This window comes from Protobothrops mucrosquamatus, unplaced genomic scaffold (assembly GCF_001527695.2).
Source record: "Protobothrops mucrosquamatus isolate PMUCROS unplaced genomic scaffold, P.Mucros_1.0 scaffold78, whole genome shotgun sequence".
Lineage (NCBI taxonomy): Eukaryota > Metazoa > Chordata > Lepidosauria > Squamata > Viperidae > Protobothrops > Protobothrops mucrosquamatus.
Genome location: NW_015386455.1, coordinates 479,474 through 499,601, shown reverse-complemented (window position 1 = coordinate 499,601; position 20,128 = coordinate 479,474). Strand labels below are relative to the sequence as shown.

Sequence of the window (20,128 nt, the reverse complement as noted above, 5' to 3'; positions counted from 1 at the left end):
TAAATGCTGCAGTATGAGCAGAACTAAAAATAGAGAAAGAAACACATATGGCTGTGCATTTTCTTTTAGAAAGTTTATTCAAAGCTAATTCATTTGAATTTCTGAATCAAAGCTGACTTTCTCAAAGATATCTCAAAATGAATTGGGAAAACCCAATCAAAAGAACATGATTCACTGCTTCACATCAAAGTATAGAACTGGCTTATTTTCCAGATCAATTTAAAATGACACAAATCAAACTCAGTATCTGAATCATACCAGCTGCTTTAATCAAACAACTTGTCAATATCTGTAAGATAATAGCTTTTTGAAGTTGAAACTTCAATTTTCATTAAGTGTTAAGATTTTAGAAAGTTAAGATTTTGGCATCTCCTAAAGTCTAAAAGTATAAGAAAATGTTATGATGAGACTCAAACATTTTTTAAACATTTTCCTTGTTATTGAATATTTATTTTCACAAAGAGAAAAGCATTTCTTCAATGGAGACACAATAAATCATATAGACTAAAAAGTTTGATTATTAATAAGACAAAGATAAATTTTTCGAGACTGTATCTTTGGAATGATCAGAACCACCATTGGTTTTAACATAAACAGATAGGAATACAAACTGAATAACTTTAAAAGAACTGCAAAAATAAGGCGGAATACATAGAGACAACTGAATTGGAAAATCTTCAAAAATATTTGAGCATTTGCTGAGCCTTATGACTCAGAAATCAAACAAGTTCAAGACTTAAAATTAAATGGATGCAGAATATAATATTTGATTTGGAACAGTTAGAAATGTAAGCTAAATATATTCACTTTGAATATTATACTTGATGTTATTCTTAAAAGATAGTTTGCTGCTGGTATTTTAGTTCAATATTGATTGCTAAATGGACTTCATTTTTCCATGCTTGGTTCAATGTTGTACAGCTCAACAATTATGGAAAATATTTACAATAAAATGAATTACAATTTAAAAGCTGTATTTCCTTTCCAACCTATTTTTATTACTTTTATTAAATATTACTAAATTTTACATACCACAAAATATACTGAATTAGCTTGGTGCATGGTAACCGTACAAGAATAAGTTTATAAAGTTTAAGTTTCCTACTGGAAAGTATGCACAGTTCCTTCTGCAGAAGAATATATGAAGCTCTTGGAATATGCCTCAATCTCCAAAATAATTTTGTATTTTAACAGTAAATCTGATACAGAATTTAATTCAATTTGGAAATCTGCATTTTGGAATTATAATTCTATATACATGGATTTGTGTCACATGAGAAATTTGGGTTTCTTATCATAAAAGTCTTCAATTGCTTAGATAGAAATTGCTGTAATACTGTATGATGTTGTGTATGAAATTCTATAATGCTAATAATGTACTCTCTCTTTATTCACTGTGATTTATTTTTCATTTTTTGCCTCTTTTCCTTTTTCTTCCCTCCTTTGTGTCATTTTTTCTTTAAAATGCTCAATAAAAAATACCTCCATCATCAGTTTATGGATGCATTTAATGATTTGAGATCATAACCAGAGATTTGACTACCAAGAGACATAACTGATTGTTTTCAAAACTTCACTACAGGATAACACATTTGGATTTTATCACACATTTGAAAGTATCAATATTTTGCCTCACTGAATCTTAAGTCTTAAGGATTGAGTTTAACAATATTTTTAAAATGTCTTAGAATGCTTAGAAGCTAATATATACATATTAAAGGTTTCTGTAGCTCCTCCGCCATACCCTGCATTAGTAGGGTGGGAACATGAAGAAATAGAACATATTTATGCTGCAAGGTCATAGAGATAAATTTGACTTTTGCTTATGAAAAGTAGTTACAGTATAGCTTTATAATGCTGTATGATACAATTTTACTTTAAAAATAGCAGGTAATCCATGGTATTTTAATAATATTATCACACACTAAATTGTTTTGTTTCACAGTATTAATAATTGTTCCACTGTTATTAATATATATATGTGGAACAATAAAAGAGCATGTTGAATTCAGCACAGCTAAAAAATGGGAAGGGCCAGGTAGTTGTACAATTCTGAATAGAGGACAGAATGCGCTTTGGAGTCTAATAGCATCCCTTTATTTTTGTTGTATCCTTTGCCAATGTAAACTTTTCTTTGTCCATTAAAATGTATTTGGAAAACCTCCAAATACTGAACTAACTTTTGGGATTACATTTAAAAATATTAGCGTTCATTCAATATTTCAAGTGAAAAATATCAGTCCATCTCATCATCTCAAATACTAAGCCATAATTTGGATATACTCCATGTTGGGGCCCATGGCAACAATCCTAAAATAGACATGCTAAATAAAGTTATTAGTAACTATCAATACAGGGAGTCCCCATTTATTGACTAGAATTGGGACTAACAACCCTATTGCTAAGTAATGTGGGCATTAAATGAAGTGACGTGTAGCCACGTTGGACTTACAACATCAATGCCACTGTGGTCTTTGAGGGCAATGTTACATGATTACAACTTGTGATTTCCTGCCAGCTTCCCCAATGATTTTGCTTTTCAGAAGCCAGCTGTAAAAGTCACAAAAGGTGATCATGTAACTCTAGGACACTGAAACTATCATAAATGTGCCTGAATTGTGATCACATGACTGCAGAGACAGAGCTGCAAGTTTGAGGACCTGTTGAAAACCTGCTTTTTCAGTGCTGTTATAACTTGAGATAGTGGACGAGGCACTCAGTAAGTGGCAACTAAATAGAAGCCCACCATTTGCATCAATTTTTGCCATGAGAGATAAAATTACATGTAGAATAAAGAAGGGACCCAGATTAGTATAGTGGTTAAGGTACTTGGCTAGGAAATGCGAGTTCTAGTCCCACCTTGGGCACAAAGCTAGATGGGTGAGCTTGAGCCAGTCACTCTCTCTCAGCCCTAGGAAGGAGACAAAGGTAAACCACTTCTGAAAACCCCTGCCACCAGGCAGTCACCAGGAGTCAATAGCAACTTGAAAGCATGAAAACAAAACAAAGGAATAAATGAATATAGTCCTCAAAAATGGCTACGTGTTAGGGTAGTCACAAAGCCTTCTTCACATTTTAGAATACAGTATGCAGAAGCACATATTAAACCCTTTTTTTAAAATATAAAAGCAGCCACTCATTTGCCAGAAGTGAATGGCTGCTTTGGAAGTTGCTCTCAGCTGCCACCAAGAAGAAAAAAAGCAGAGCTAAGGGGATGTGCATACACACAAGTATGAATACACATGGGAGCATTCACGCAAGCCTTGTAATAATGCTGCTGCATTATGGTGGGCATATTATCCTGAGCACCTATTTCAGTGATGGCGAACCTTTTAGAGACCGAGTGCCCAAACTGCAACCCAAACCCCACTTATTTATCGCAAAGTGCCAGGGGTGCATCAGCATTTTGGTGCCCTCAGGAGGGTGGCGTGATCCACTGGGTGGGTGTGGCTGTAGTGGTAAAGGCAGACTGGGTAGTGTAGCTGGGGCTAGTCCCTCGCCATCTCTGGGGCATCCCCGGGGGGCCAACGCCCCTTGCTCGCTCACTTCCTGCCCTGTCGCTTCCAAATGCCACGAGCTTGCTACTCTGGTGAACTCTGCTGGGGCAGCGGTGCACGTGCCCACAGAGAGGGCTCTGAGTGCCGCCTCTGGCACGCGTGCCATAGGTTCGCCACCACTGACCTATTTCAAAGGCGTTCCACAGGTCTACTAATCAACTGATCACTGAACAGTTTATTGAACTGTATATGGGAGAGGCCAGAAAAGGAGAGAAGAATAAAATGAGTGTGTTTGATTAGCAGGAACTTTGGAAGGGAGGAATTACCTTGCTTAATTGTGGACAGTTGGGAAGAGACAACAAAACAGGCATACACATTATTTCTGCTGCTATTCCATTATTAAATTTTTCTTTTCCTTCTGAAATTCATTATACTGTACTCTTTTTTTTAAATCCAGAAATGTACTATTTTCTGGGATGAAAACCCACCATATTATCTAAACCACACATGCTGCAAATAATATGGCCTTAAACTGGCAGAAAAATGCTTTCTCAACTCCTTTTCGGGACATTCATCTTTTCCACAGAAAAACAGAGGAAGCAAAGGAAATCCCTGGAATGCAATTGCTGAACATAAAGCTACAAAGCAATGAATAAGGCAGACCATGAATGTGTAGACGATTCAGAAGTCATCTTTTACTTCCAAATTATTTGTACAGAAGTAGAAAATGAAATTTGCTCCTATAAATAACTGTCAACCGAAGGAGTTTTCAATTCTGTCTTTTAATTTTCTAAACTTGCATAACAGCATTTCGCAAGTTATACAGACAGCTGAGTTTATAGTCCTCATACAATTGGAACTTGCAACCAATAGTAGTTCTCTGTAATACATGCTCACTGAATTCACTCACTATGTGTTAGGTGTACACATGTACCATTTTAGATGCATATATTAAGATCAACATTATACAGAAAATGTCCTATAGGTATCCCACATTAACAGCCATAGAATACAGAAATTAAAGGAGCATGCAGTTGTGTGACATGATTATTTTTAAGAATCTAAAAATTCAGGGAAAATTTTCCAAGATAAACAATTGCCACTTCAATTAATGCCTACCTCTAAACCTGAAACTAATCTGTGAACATTCAGAGCTGCTGCTCCCATTTACCAATGAAAATCACAGAACATTTGTTTTCTTCCCTGTACTTGCCAAGAGAAGGTCAAAGTTTCTTTCTTATAAACAAGTCTTACAAATTCATGATGTTCAGCATGATGTCATGTCTTAAAATGATAAGCTGGCAGCCCAAGGAACTGACATTCTGTAAAGATGTGCACAACTTTATGTTTATGCTACTTAGAATGAAGGTTCTAATAAGTCATCGTCTGTATTTCTTTAAAGAGGAGTTTTATAACTGTGATGAATCACAACGGCAAAAGATCAAAGTTTAAAAACATCAATGATGCCATGGGGTATTTTTTAATCTTGTAATGAATGATGATCATGTGCTCTTATGAAGTTGGTCCAACTGCCAACGCCAGATGTGTATATTAAGAAGTTGTTTGTGATGTGACAAGCCCTGGCTCAGCTGCCAGGGAAAGAGAGAGCAAGAATGAGGAACAGGATAACATGCTTCAGACATCCGAGTAAAATAAATGCAGGTCCTGGCACAGAGGGGGACTGTTAACGCATGTGCCTTATCTGAATTCCTAGTTAAAGAGGCTTGATAATGAGCCTCATTTACCTAGTTTTGTGTTTTGTTGGTGCCAACTGAACTAATTTATTGCTATGATTAATTACCAATTTACTATGCAAATTAGTCTTGGAATTCTCAGGAGGAAATGAAATTGTAGCATATTTCTCCACAAAAGTATTTAGATGGGAAAGTTTGTGGAGGTATGAAATTGCTCTTGTCCAAGTTGAATCATGTTTTAAAATTGTTTCTGTAATTTTTTTCTTTTCTTTAAACTATCATTTGTTGACACATTGCACTGGGTTTTCTTATATATTATTGTTATCCCAGATGGAGCTTTAAACAGTAGTTTATTCAAGCTGAATCAACCCAAACAATTCTTGAGACATTTCATTAAAAAAGAAATTTAAAAGAAAACTAAAAATTCAGGCCATACCAGACTGAATGAAAAACAAAAGAAAGAATGAGAACAAGAAATGCTAATTAGAAAAAAAGGAATCCAGAAGATAATAATAAACGCTTTTTATTGCAATTGAATTCTTATACTTAATTCACTAGATTTGTTCTATGGTAGTCATTGGGCCCAGCTCACACTTATAGGGTATCCACATTTGCGCAGAACTCTAAGCAAGATCTTTATTAAAAAGTGAAATTAGGTATTTTAAGAAGCTGGGTAAAATATGGAGATCCCCTTGTCATCCATACCATGTCTCTAGCTCAGATATGTTCAATCATGGGAGGAAAGGATCTAGAAGTTCCTATTAATAAATCTTATTTATTAGATAAATTAGATATGCTAAAGGTCTGTTGTAGTCATTATTTTTCCTCTTTTGGTCCAAACAAAATAACAAGTAGATCAATCAGCACATTATTAAATATAAAGTTGTATTTTTTTCATATTTTAAAACATATATCCAGCTATTTTGAGAACAAGCCAGTTCTTTACAATTGCGAAACTTAGGAAACTTGGTTCAGTGCCCAAAGCATATCTTTCAAGAAATAAATTCTATAGATCAAAATGTAGCCTTTTGTAGGTGAAAAGATGCTTTATGCCAGGAGTTCCAGTGTCACTGTAATTTTTTTCTTCATATGGAAAGATGTACTACTTGGTACATAACATTCCTAGCAATATTTTACACATGGAAGTCTTTTTATTGAAATATTTCTTCCATGTTGGACTACCACATGTTGCTCTGATGGCCATATTAACTTTTCTACACATTCTGAAATTGCCTTGCCTGTTTAGAAATTTCCTGTTTCAAAGGTACATCAGAATAACCATGCAGATTTCCAAATGGGAACAAATAAATTAATTCCAGATGTCAAAAATTGTTAGTGTTCCACAAGGGACAACATTCTTTCAAAGTCAATAAAATGCTAGCAGTTACATGTGAGAGAAGACCCTTTTTCAATAGCAGTAAATTTAGTAGAGATTAATGAAGTAAACAGGAAAGCCTTGCGCTATATAATGACAACAGACTTTACATGGGCAAGCAAACTTTATATTTACTGAGAAAATAAGAGTTTCCAATAGTTCTTCATTGTTAATCAGAAAAAAAGGATAACAATAAGGAGAAGTAGCAACTGGATTGCTCTTCTGCAATATTTCGGAAAATAAAACTGATCTTACCATCATTTATTCATCAAAGGCAAGCAAATGACTGAAATGATCCTTTTAGAAGAATTCAAATTTTTATTAATGTGGTTATTCTTCAAATAATAGTTAATCTCTAACTTAAATACAAGCATGCTTCATCAAACAACTTCAGTTTTTAATTAACACAAAAAAGAAGGATTTAAGATTGTCTTATCAAGATATTTGCCTTATAAATGGCACTGAATATTAATTGAATTTTTCCAAGAGACAAAGGCAGACAGATAAACCAGGATGGATTAACCAGGTCTGACTGTGCACATCAAAAAGCACAGTGTACAACAATGACTGGAACATGACCAAACCACTGTCAAAGCAAAGCTCATTGTCTTTCTTGAAAGTACATTGTTACTCCTGAAGGAATGTGCACATGATATACAACAGAAGTAGACACATACTACCTGCTCGACCATACAGCACAATAAGCAATCCAAAAAGGAAAGAAGTAGTGCACTAACTACCAGCAGCTATAAGAAGCTTCCAAGGACAGTAAAGCATTGTTAAGATTAGCATCCACCCAACTTGCGAGCAAGTCACTTTTAAGGTCTCATATTCTACTGTTTTTCCTGGAACTCCATCCAAAGGAAAGACAGGAACAACCACTCTCTGTGTCCTAATCTCTTCCAGCTAGTCAGTTTCCACCCTACAAAACAGGCTGCTAGCTACAATATTGAGTCACACAGGAGATCTAGCTGTTGTAAATACCATAACAATTTAGTCAAGCCTTTTCCCCTTTATATTATTTTGCTGGTTGAACATTAAAAAAAATCATTTGATCTTAATAATAGCTGTTTTTGATCTTATGTGGAACTTATAGGTCTTTCCAGAACTTTGGACTTGGAAAGAATTAGTATACACAACTTCCCCAGTTCATCCATTCTCATTCTAGGTTAATAGCTTGTGGTCTGTTGCCTTCTTTACTGAAAGTGCAATTTAGGTATGTGCAATAGGTCAAAATATTGGGTTCAAAAACCTTGCCAGAAGAGGACTGTGACTGAGCAACTCTATGGGTTTATTTTAACCATTGGTTGGCCAATATACTTTCAATTTCTGTACTTTAAGGAACTGGCTGAACTCTGAGGGCTCAGGTCAGATCCCTGTCTCCTTACTTCCTTGAGCATTGTGGAGTGGAGTGGAGTGAAAAGGGGTATTGAATTCTGCAATAAGGAATGAGATCATCCCCTCTGTGTTAATAATAGAAATAGTGAAATCATTTCTGACAAAAGATTTAATTTAGATTCGATGGATTTTGAACTCCACAGAGTTGGTCAAGTGGCTAATCTTCAAGCAGGCTAATCGTGTAGATCCATTTCAGCTTGGCTATGTAAGCCTGCCTTGATGGCTTTCATAAATTCCCTAGTGACTTTCAGTGCAACAGCAACCATGGTCATCTGTAGAGCCTCCAGGTTCTAAAGCATTAACAATCCTAGTTGTTTAGCTGGAGGGGAGAAGATGGTGCTTCTGAAATTTATCCCATGGTTGCTGGGCATGGAAAATTCATTTTGCCTCCCGTGTTATTAATGTATTCACATAATGTATTAATGTAATTAATGAAATCACTAGGGCAGTGATGGCGAACCTTTTAGAGACCGAGTGCCCAAACTGCAACCCCAAACCCACTTATGCATCGTCGGGTGCCGGGTGGGTGTGGCCCATTGGGTAGGTGTGGCCCATTGGGTGGCTGTGGCTGCGGTGGTGGGACTAAAAAGTTCAATCAATCAATTCCAACTTTGCAAGATTTTTTTTCCCTGCGAGAAGTTGAAATTGACTGGCGGAGGCCTAAAGCAAAAAGGTTTTATAAAACCCAGCTGAAGGCCTAGGACTGGGGCGACAGCGCGCGTGCCCACAGAGAGGGCTCTGAGTGCCGCCTCTGGCACCCGTGCCATAAGTTCACCATCACTGCACTAGGGGGTCTCATTGGGAGATTTATGTTAACATATCACCAACTTGCAGATACAAACAAATTTATATTTCTTCCAATCTCTAGTCTCCTTAAAATAGTAAATATTCTGAAAGCTGATGCTCCTATTATTTTCAGATTTGATTAATTTGTTTTATGTATCCACTAAGTTTGAGATATGCTAGACTGAGATTTTACTGTCTATCCCTATCTCTTTGCTTGTATTGCTTTAATAGCTTTTCTGCCACTCTTGTCTTGTTTTTTTTATTCATACTTTCTCATTTTCATTATTTATGTTATAGTAGATAGTGAGGGTTGTACTCTGAAAGCAATGTAAAAATCAGTTAAAAAAATAATCTATGTTTTCAACCCTTTAACTGCCTGCAAGAAAAGAAAAACTAGGGCTGAATGATGATCAGCTCCATAGTTTTCCCTCTTTGCATAGGTTTCATGGAGTGGGGACAGGAAACAGGTTTTCACAAAGATAGTCCCTATCCAGAAACACAATTGGTCCAATTGACTGGTCCAAAAGTACAGTAGTGGGTTATTTCAATTTCAATCAATTGTTCATCATCAGTTACAGACGGATATTTACAATTGGTCCCAATCCTTCTTATCTTTAACAAACCTGATAAAGCTACTTTGTTTGAACATGTTTTTGGCCTTTAGTTATTCTTAGGTGTCTTTTCTTATTTATACATTTTTATATTAAATATTTAATCTTATTGTTGCCTGCTCAAAATCTGACAGGATTGGGGTGGGATATATACAATGGAAATAAGTAACAATTACCATACCCCAGAGGGCTCACTGGCTTTCCAGAAGTGACCATGGAAAGTTCAGGAGTTAGGGCAAGAATGTGTTTTGATTGATCATGGCACTATAACGAAACCATATCATTTTTTATTTAGATACTACACACAAATGAGATTTTATTGTGGGAATCTTTTGTAACTTCCTTTTGGTATGGCTATAGCTCTAAATTTGGATAGAAATATTCAAAATTGATGAGTTTGTTAAGTCTCTGGTTCAGAAATTAAATCTCTGGATTAGGACAAATAGGAAAGAAGTACCAAAGCTGGCACATAATCAGTGGAGGGATGGGAGAAGGAAGAGATATTGAGCCTAATATTTTTTTATAAAGTATAAATCAAATTTAAACACAAATATCCTATATATGGAGAAAATATAAACTATATATTATGTTCTCAGTATTTTAGTAATACATTGTTGTACTAGGTACTTTGTATATATTTTGGTGGCGAACACAAATTCAGTGCTGAGAAAAATCTCATTTTTCAGGGTGGTAAGATCAGCAGACAACTACATTGAAAATATGCTTTAAAAAGAGGGCAAAAATTCTTAACTAACAAATCTGGATGTTCTTTTTCTCCCCCATATGCCTGAATATTACATCTTTATAAAATCTTGACCAGGTTCACTCAGATCTTGAAAACTGGCACTTTCAACTATACAAATAGCCAAAGACATATTAACATTTGGATGTTATTCTGGAACAAAAGCCCACTTAGCAGTTTGAGACAATGTGAATACAATATTATGAACATTTAACCTGAACTTTCAGATATGAGATACAAAATGCAATTTCCATATCTTACTGAATTCAATAGAAAACTGGAGATCAGGTTTACACTTCTAGATTGTTTAGGGTGATTTACAAAAATTGCCAAGAAAAAATGATTTGTAATAATTATTAATTATGTTGTGATAAAAGGCCCAGATGATTTTGACAAATTATATTCCAAGTGGAGAAATCTCCTAGAAAGGTGATCTAGTAGAGAAAAGGCTAGTCTGAACTCCACGAGTAACACTTTATTCAAGTATCAAACTGTGAGAAAAGTCATCCATATAATTTTGATTTTAGAAGATTATAAGGCAAGATAACCCACAACTTCAGGCTAAATAAATAAATAATCAAAAATGAAAAATTTCATTCCTGGATTGCTTACTTACATTCTAAACTTGCATACTACAGCAATCTGCCTCAAGGCTCAAGACTTGAGAAACAAGGCTGGATGTGCGAGGTGAAGAATCTATCTAGATACTGAAAATAAGCTATAGCTATTTATTTCTAGAGATTATCTATACTGTATCCTAGATCACAAATAGAGAACATAGTACTTACTCCGTGGTTCCCTTGGTCCATCTACTGTCACTTTTATAGCTCTGTGATATGTAGCAACTTGTGGAGGATTTGTAAGGACAGTTATTGTCAGAGTAAAACTTTTTCCTGTTTAAAAAAAAGGAGAAAAAATAGAAATCACTATAGAAATGTTTGCATGAAATCTAAAAAATATAAAACATTCATAAAATGTTAAATTGGAATGGAGCAACAAAATATGTATCTGCTTCTCCCACTTATTGTGAAATTCAGTCAAGTACCACAAATTTAAAAATCTGAATTTTTATATCAGATCATAAGGTAGTGGCAATAATTAGAAGCAATATCTTCTTCAAGAAACGGACATTTCTGCTTGAAGAGCAAACTGCTTGTAAGTAATAATTTTTAGTGCTGCAATGTATAGCTAGCATCAAAGGTGAGTTAGCCACAGAAACTAAATGGAAGAAGTCAGCTAAGGTGTGAACAGTCTTTTCACAGACCCTGTCCACTGTGGCAGGTAAAAAAGAGTAGGATGGAACACAGCTCTACCTGTAGAAGTAGGAACTGCTGAATAAGTCAACTAAGAGTAAAATTCTCACAATAGGCTGAGCGCATGTATTTCTACAGCACTGTGGCTCACATCACAGGGCCTCAAAGAAAGATAAGCAAGGAACACAGAAGGAAATGCATTAGATAGCTAGATTGGTCTTCGTGTAGAAGAACGCAATATGTATGTTTCCTTGACCTTTAGAGAAAAGCTGGGATAGTATTGCCACATACAAATCATAAATAAATTCACATACAAAATAACTACAACTGCTAAGGGCCCTGTAATTAATCCTTATAACTAAAGCTATGGAAGAGCAAAATCCACAGCAAACCAGTGTCTTTCTAAGGCCACTAAAATAATGAATAACTGTTCAGTTCTCCAGAGCTCTGCGTCAAGAAAAGAAGGGTGGATATGGGAAGCTTCCTTGATGTTAAAAGAACTACTTCAGCTACAGTCTTAACTTTAAAAAGTAACTATGGAATTAACTGAATTCAGTTCAATTTTGTTTCAGTCAGAAAAAAATTAGAGAGAATATTAATATCTTAAAAATGTAAAAGAACTAAAAAGGACAGGTTTTAAAGAGAAACATCCTGTAATAAATTATGATACCTAATTAGTATTCATCATTTTCAACTCCAAAATTCAATCCAAAATAATACCTATTTGGATATGTTGCATACAAAAAAAAAATCTAACAGTCCAGGAAACATTAGGAAAGATTACAAGTAAGATGTACAGAACTACGTATATATTGTACATTAGGGACAAATTTCACATGAAAATAATTTGTTTTTTTAACTATACATCGATGGACTAAGTGAATACATATGAGGCCATTCACGCTTATCTGCACGCTCTTAGAGGAACAAAGTCATATAGCAGATACTCAAAGTGAAGAAGAGTGATAATGAGGAAAGAAGTAAGACCTGGGGTTGCTGCTACCTGAAAGAAATTGGCTTGCAAAAAAGCCATAAGATCAAACTGTTTCCTGAAGAGAAGGTCCGATTCAAACACCAAAGGCATTCTTACATCTTTAGGATTCAAAGCAAATATGGAGATGTGACTGTGTGGGTACACAGGATGCTATGCTGCAGCACAGCAGCTTTCCATTGCATCAGGGGCTCAGCTTTGAGAAGAGCAAGCAATGCCTGGATTTGGATCTCATGAATATAGCTAAAGAGTTCTCTTCCTACCGACAGAATGTGAATTGCAGTGGCCATGAACATCTGCAGCATGCCTGTGGCAATAGGGATCAAGTCATATTATTATTAGTTAGGACATGACATATGGATTGGACTGATATAATTTGCCCTCCGCAGAAAGCCAAATTCTACTCCAGCACTTACTGCAAGGGAGATTTGCTCAGTTGAGGAGAATTTCACTTTCTCCCGCTGTTTAACTGAAAGGAATGTGCTGTTTTTATATTTGACTTCACATGGTTTTATCATTTAACTTGACTTTATCATAATACAGAGAACTAATATATATTACTTCTGGGAGCCATAATAGAGTGCCAGGGCTTCCTATGTTCAATATGCCTATGGTAATAGGAAGCTAATGATATAATCCACGAAGAAAATGAGAGATAGTCCCCCTTTTCCTGGACAATATTCCAGCTATTAAACCTTAAACAAACTATCTGCCCAGGGTGAGAATGTGCTTTAAATGCATAAAATGTATGTTCCTCTGAAAATCCCAATTACCATAATAGAAATTCTGCAGATGGATGTGGTGCCCTGCAACTCTGCAAGTGTTAGGAAATGAAAACAGCTACAAAGAACAGACAGAATCTTCACCCAGGGAAGTCTGTGGCCTTTGTTCTGCAAGTCACTGACAGTTCTAATCAGTGAGATATGCAACTGTTAATCATTTCAGATAGTCAAAACTGCAAACTGTTTCAAGACAGGAAGAGGTGGGCGTGCAACAGTGACTCAATGCAACAGTCAGCTATCTCATGGCTTATGGCTCACTTTGCCTCCTGCTTTACCAGAATCTTTAAAAGATCTTAAAAAAAAACCCAGCCATCTAGGGACTTTGGGTTTCTACCTACTCCATCCCATTTCATGGAACTCCAAGGGTATTAATAAAAGCACAAAATGTTAAGAAAATGTAGCAGCACTAAATGTAATACATTATTTCAAAGTCTAATACAAAACAGGAAGTGTGACTGAGTGGGTATGTGTGGGTGTGCAGAGGCACACGCATGTGTAATACAGAACAGGTCTGTTGCTGTCTCATTCAGTTCTCAAACCTTCCTGTCACATCATTTATTATCACTCATGTGGTTTCAGAACATTTGGAGAAACGTTACTCCAAAAAGAGAGAATGTAATAGTAAACTTCCAATGTAACAGTCACACACAAAGAGAAGGCCTGCTTGTTCTCAGTGCAAGCTGACATGCTTGGGCAATCCATCTGACTACCACAGCACAGTTTATGCCATAAAATCTACTCAGAGGCAGGGAGGGTTATTGTGATCTTTAAAAATACATAATATGACAGCAGACAGAAATAGATGCTCTGGGAAAGAAGTCAGCTCTCACTATCCTTGTTTGAAAAAGGCAGAAAACTGTTATTTAACTGACTTTCCTTTGACATGGCAAATTCTATTCCTGATCACTGACATTAATTTGAATGTTTTCCTTTTTTTAGACTGTATTAATTTTAGTGTACCTTATTCTTTATAATAGTACCTTTGGGCATCGCTTAAAATATTTTCGGAGTACAGAATGTAACTAATCAATTCTAGAAATAAATAACTCCCATAGTATAAGGCACTAAAATAATGCAGATGCTTCTTGAGAATATATCTGAACAGGTCAATATAAAGTCAAAGAACCTGTGTTCAGATTTCAGGTTCTGTGGGGATCTACAAGAAAATCTGTTTAATTAAGCTAGCTAGGAGGAAGATACTTGGTGTGCTTTTATTATATTCTACCACGTCAAAATAAAGTACTTCAAGAAAACTAGAAGCACAATTCTACAGCCCTTGGGACAGGGTCAAGCACAGATCTCTAACCAGGGGTAATCTGACTATAGAGACCTTGTTCATACCAGCTACTAGGAGTCGTACTTGCTGAAGCTGGAAAAATCTTAAGTCAACCAAGTCTTGCAATGGGTGCAGTTCCCTAAGTCCCTCCACCCATCATTCCACAGGGATTTTAGACCAATCATCTAATCTGCCTGCCCTGTTTTCCCTCCCATGCCTTGCGTATGGGAAGAAAAATTAAAAACCAAAACGGAAGCAAAAAGAGGGGCCAACCTTTCTCCAGCTTTGCAGAATGAGTTTCTCGTAACTTAAGATTCTTAGGGATATATAAAACTTACAAAATAAAAAGCATGAACCAGTCAGAGAGAAGCACAGCACCATTTTGTGAGCATTAATCCTTAAATCACTAGAATTTTAAAAATTGTGGATCATGACAATATTCTTTTACCACCAGACTTTTCCATTTTCTTCTGAATCATTAAACATTACTTCTGAAAGCAAATGATTCCTTTTAGGGATTTAATATGAACCCCGCTAGTTAGGATGTAGTGCTGCTTTAGAAAATATCCATATTATTCACCCTTTGTCACTGACATATTTAACTGACATTAGATAAGATAGAAACTGCCTTAGCACATATATCACTTTCCATACAGAGCAATGACTAAGGTGTGAGTACTCTGATCTTAAACTTTTGCATGCATGTATCCCACAACTTCAAAATAACAAATGTCATTGCAACTATGTCTCCTTTGCTGCACTAATATATATTCTAATTTTAATGAGCCTATGGATGTCTTTCCTGATGCCTGTCGATTATTAATTGGAAAGGTCACTTATTGCAAAGCAAAACACCAGCCTTGAGTGCCATCTTTATTTTCATTCTTTGGTGGGGTCTTAATGGAAAATAAATATGGAGAATGGCTGTAATGTTTAAGAATCAAAATACTGTCACTCAGAACATTTTGAATAATGCTCCGTTTCACAACAAACAAAAGCATGTAGAAAGATGTAGAGAACATTCTGCTCAGGGGCAGTTAGAAGGGATGTTGAAAACTTTAGTATTTTTGTATGTGTCCCTCTGTGTGTACAGATCAATATTTACTTCTAATTTTTTGAATTGTTGTGTGAATGAATGTTTTATCTGTGTTCTATGTTTTTAAAAATCTACCCAAATTCTGTTTCTACATGATTCTTGTGAAAATTACTTTTCTTTTGGCCACAACAGTTACTTGCTTGGAAATGGATGTTTTGTGGTTGGCCATACCATGGCTCGTGGGCTGGAGGAGCCTTCCATTGCAGCTACTTAATTAGGACAGTCAAGACACATTCTTAGAATTCTTGATGTGCCCACTGGCCAAAACATTACCCTAGTGTGCGAAAGAGACAAGTTGGTCTCTTGGGCAGTTAAGTAATTATACCTAGCTATCCCAGCCAAAACTTTAACCAGGCTAATTTAACTCTCATAATTTTCTTAAAGGAGTACTTGGAAAGTTACCCAATGAATTTCTGTCAATGGGGATGGAGCCTCTGTTTAAGAGCATATAATTATCTAGAGAAAGTAACTGATTATAGTGAAATTAGATTAGATTTGCCAAGCACAGGTAGTCTTCAACATATGATCACAACTGAGCCCCAAATTTCTGTTGTTAAGCAAGACACTTGTTAAGTGAGATTTGTACCATTTTACAACCTTTCTTGACACAGTTGTTAAGTGAATTACTGCAGTTGTTAAGTTAGTAACATGGTTTTTAAGTGAATCTGGCTTCCCCATTGACTTTGCTTGTCAAAAGATTGCAAAAGGTGATCACATGACCCCCGGGACACTGCAGCCATCATATATATGAATTTTGATCACGTGACCATGGGGATTCTGCAACCGTCGTAAGTGTGAAAAACGGTCACAAATCACCTTTTTCAGTGCTGTTGTAACTTCAAACAGTCACTAAGTGAATGGTTGTACATCGAGGACTCCCTATAAATATGCTCTCTCTGAGTTGAAGTATAAATAGTAAATAATATTGGATTACAGCAGAATTAAAAGTAATATGAAAAAGCCAATATAAGAAGTAGATAACTGGAATAAAGAGTGAGGTGCATATCTGTGTATTGATAAATAACTATGGGGGAAATGTATTCCTTTGAGGACAGGAAATAACACATGACTAGAAATGCCTTATGGAATTTGCCAGCTTCTCTGGCTGCCTTCCTATTTCCTCTCTCCTTCTGCAACTATTAATATGCTTCAAAAGACTAGATCAGGCAACTGAAAGCGGATAAAGTGATTAAAGAAGTTAGTGATGGCACAGGGCAGTAGGTAAACAGCTGAGCAGGCCTTTCTAAGTATTTGCACAGTTAGATTAGATAAAAATGCAGAAGAGGATTTCATGTGAGGTTAGAGAAATGATGAAGTCATGATAAACAAGGAACATATGGGAGACCAGAAACAGCTCAGCAAGCCGACTGATAATTTAGACTGTGACTTCAATGTAAAAGAAAGAAGTAAAATTAGAAACACATAAGAGTGTGTGGACATTCGATTTCCACCAAACAGGAAAGAAAAACACTAACATGCTTTCTATTTTCAAAGTTTGTTTGACCTGCAGTGGTCCCTTCTTAGAAGTTGGCTCCTCTTAAAGCCCTCTTTGCCTTTCTCTTTGAGTCAAGTGAGAGCAGCAGAGTCCTTTGGAGTCTTACCAATGGGCCTGTCCTTAAAAACAGGAGATGGTTTTTCAAAGCAATCTGATCTGTGATTGCCAGAACAAAGTTCTTCAGTCGGCGTAAATTCTCATGTTTGACCTTGTCTGATTTTTATCTGCATGTATGTTTCAAAAGTGTTACCTGGACCTTGGCTACAAGGCTACCACAGACCAGATATGGTGTTGACTTAGCCAAGAACATTCTTGCTGTGTGTAGATCATATGAGCTCCTGTTTGCTACTACTGTTTCCTTTCCTGCTATTTTAAGCAGTATCATAAAAATCCTTCACAAATGATAACTCTTTTCTTTCTTTTTCTCTGCTCTGTGTCTGAGAGACAAGTCTGGACCAATTTCTCCATCCTGCCTCTGGCAGCAAAATGCAGCTAGCATTTCGGATCCTCTCCCAAATCCCAGCTGCTTCAAAGGAAATACCCTACTTTCTTCTGTTAAGATCATAAGAAATAGAGGAGGAGGGGGTCAGCTCTGTTTGGACATAATTACACTTCATCAAAAGAAGCTTTCTTCATCTTCCATGCGTGAAAAGTCTGCAAGCAGTTAAGTCTGTCTCCCCCCACCTCTCCCTCCCTCCCTCCCTCCCCATTTCTTTCTTTCTTTCTTTCTTTCTTTCTTTCTTTCTTTCTCTCTTTCTCTCTCTCTCTCTCTCCCATTCATTCATTCATTCATTCATTTTTCTTTCTTTTTTTAATATAAAAATTGCTATTTGGGAAAGTAGCCAAAACGTGGAAAGCTAATATAGAAAAAACTGCATACACCCTTTGTTTTTTTGGTTTTTTTTTAAGTTCTTTGAATAAATACGTTAAACAGTTTGTAAAGTACACCATCACTTTTTCTAGATTTTGCTCATATTGATCTGAGTAAACTTCTCACTGATGGTATGTAACTGTGGGGAATAATCACGGTGATTCTCTAATTACTCATTTCATTTTCTTTGTGACAGTTAAAGAAGATAACGAGGGAGGGAGGGAGAGAGATAGGCAAACCTTTTCCTCCACTGAATTTTGAAACACACATGTTCCATCATATTTATGTTTGTTTTCAGCAATAATTATATGATGGAACCACTATACATTTTTTGCAAACCATCACGTTTTACAAGCCAGAGATCTTTCAAGTATAATCAATCAACATAAAGACAAATCAAAATATCAAAATGTTATTAAAGGGGAAGAAAAACTTATAAAAAGTATAAGGCCTTTCCTTCTTATCCAGAAAGACAGTGATCTTTTTTTATTAAGTTGTATTATCTTTGAAGTTGTATTTTATCATTCAGAATTGAAATCAGCCTGGAAGCATAAAGTACTGACCACATTTTCAGCTAGGGGTTAGAACAGCAATGCCCTGCAATCTGAGTGAAAGAATTAAGATACAGGTTGAAATTCTGATTGTGGACAATCATGCCTTTGTTCCCAGATTTGCATTTGTGTTAATTACACATCCAGAAAGTTCTGAGGTTTCTCTTTTCATGTAACTGTTTTTGTTTTGCTTTGCTTTGACTCAGCTGAGGAAGTTTGGAGTCTGTGGCTATGTCTTTTAATGCAGGCCAGAACACAAAGACTGGACCCAGAGTGCTCTGAGTTCAAGTGCAAACAGTATGCTGAAGCAGTCTTCCTCATAAGCACAAAGCTACTAGGCCATGCTATCTTTTTGAATGGTGCTCTCAAACTTGTCTATTTTACTTAAATGCGTAGCCAGCCCTTACCCTCTCTTTCCAGAGGAATAAGTCAAATGCCAAATCTAGCAAGGTTTTCCTTACTTTGAGCTATGCACTATTCTTGCTTCAGGAAGTGTTGTGGAGTAAATTTTAACTTGAGCCAAAATTTTATTTACAACTAATGCAATGTGGTGAGCAAATATTGCTGCCTTTAGAGATTTTGTTTGCTTATTTTGAGTTATCCACTTAACTATTACCTTCATTTCTCATGCAACTAGCAGAATTCCAAATAGAAATGATTATTAGTCTTATTGGTATAAAAGCAATATTGGGGTTGATGGTAGCCTTCTGTAAGAGCAATGACTAACTCCTTAAATCTGTGATGTAGTCACTGAAATGGACAGCTATATAAATTCGTTTTATATATTCAGTACAAAAATAAGGTAGGCACTCTACATTTTCCCCTATTCTCACCTATGTGATAGCTGCAAACATATTTTTTTTCTCTGCCTATCCACCAGTATCTTCAATCTTGTTTCTGCCTCCTTCTATGCTTCCCTCTGGATTTCCAGCTACAGTAACTGAGAACATGACATGGAGAAGAATTTTGTGTATTTATTTAACCCATTTATATAGCTGGTCAAGTCCAGACATAAAACCTTTATACATGGGTCCAATTAACATCCCCTTAGTGGTTTTCAGAGACAACCTTTTCAGAGAAAGACCCATAGAAGGCTTGTGATACCTTGTGAAATTTTCCCTTAAAATGTAATTGAAGACTGAGAAGCCATGGAAGCTGCAAACTGCTTAGGAAGAAGAGTATATTCACACAATCACAGATATGCATCCCTTGGCCTCCTCCTAATTAAATAAATGCAAAAGCATCACACCACTTCCTTGAGAACATTCAACTTCCTAACCTCCCTTGAAAACTGTCTGAATTAAATTCTCTTTCATCAAATTGAATAAAAAAGTTGATAGAGAAAAGCAGGATCACTTCTCTGCTCAGAACTTATTTAGAAAGTAGTTTGAATGGATTCACAGAAAGTCAATTACATCAAAACCAAAGGAGAGTGTTTATAAACAAACCAGCACTCAATACTAAAATTAGGAAATATATGATAATTTTTCTACTAGAACCAGGAAATATTTTTATCATTAAGACTGTAATCCTATGCATGTTTACTTGAAAAGAATTCACTGAATCCACTAAGACTACCTAACTGTTCTTTGGATCTGCCAACACATTTAATAGATTCTTTTTCTTTCCTCATCATTTCCATATGCGAAAAATTGCAAAGTGAACTCTGCACCAAAAGGGAAACACCATCATGCTTCCTTACTTTACTCC

General features: G+C 36.0%; 1 protein-coding gene across 1 annotated transcript in view; it reads right to left on the bottom strand.

Annotated features, from left to right (window-relative positions):
• RUNX2 (RUNX family transcription factor 2) overlaps positions 1 to 20,128 on the bottom strand; it is a 173,665-nt gene that overhangs the window by 142,603 nt on the left and 10,934 nt on the right. The window contains exon 3 of the mRNA XM_015812303.2: positions 10,892 to 10,996. Coding sequence (XP_015667789.1) covers positions 10,892 to 10,996 — 105 coding nt within the window. The remainder of the gene's footprint in view (positions 1 to 10,891; positions 10,997 to 20,128) is intronic.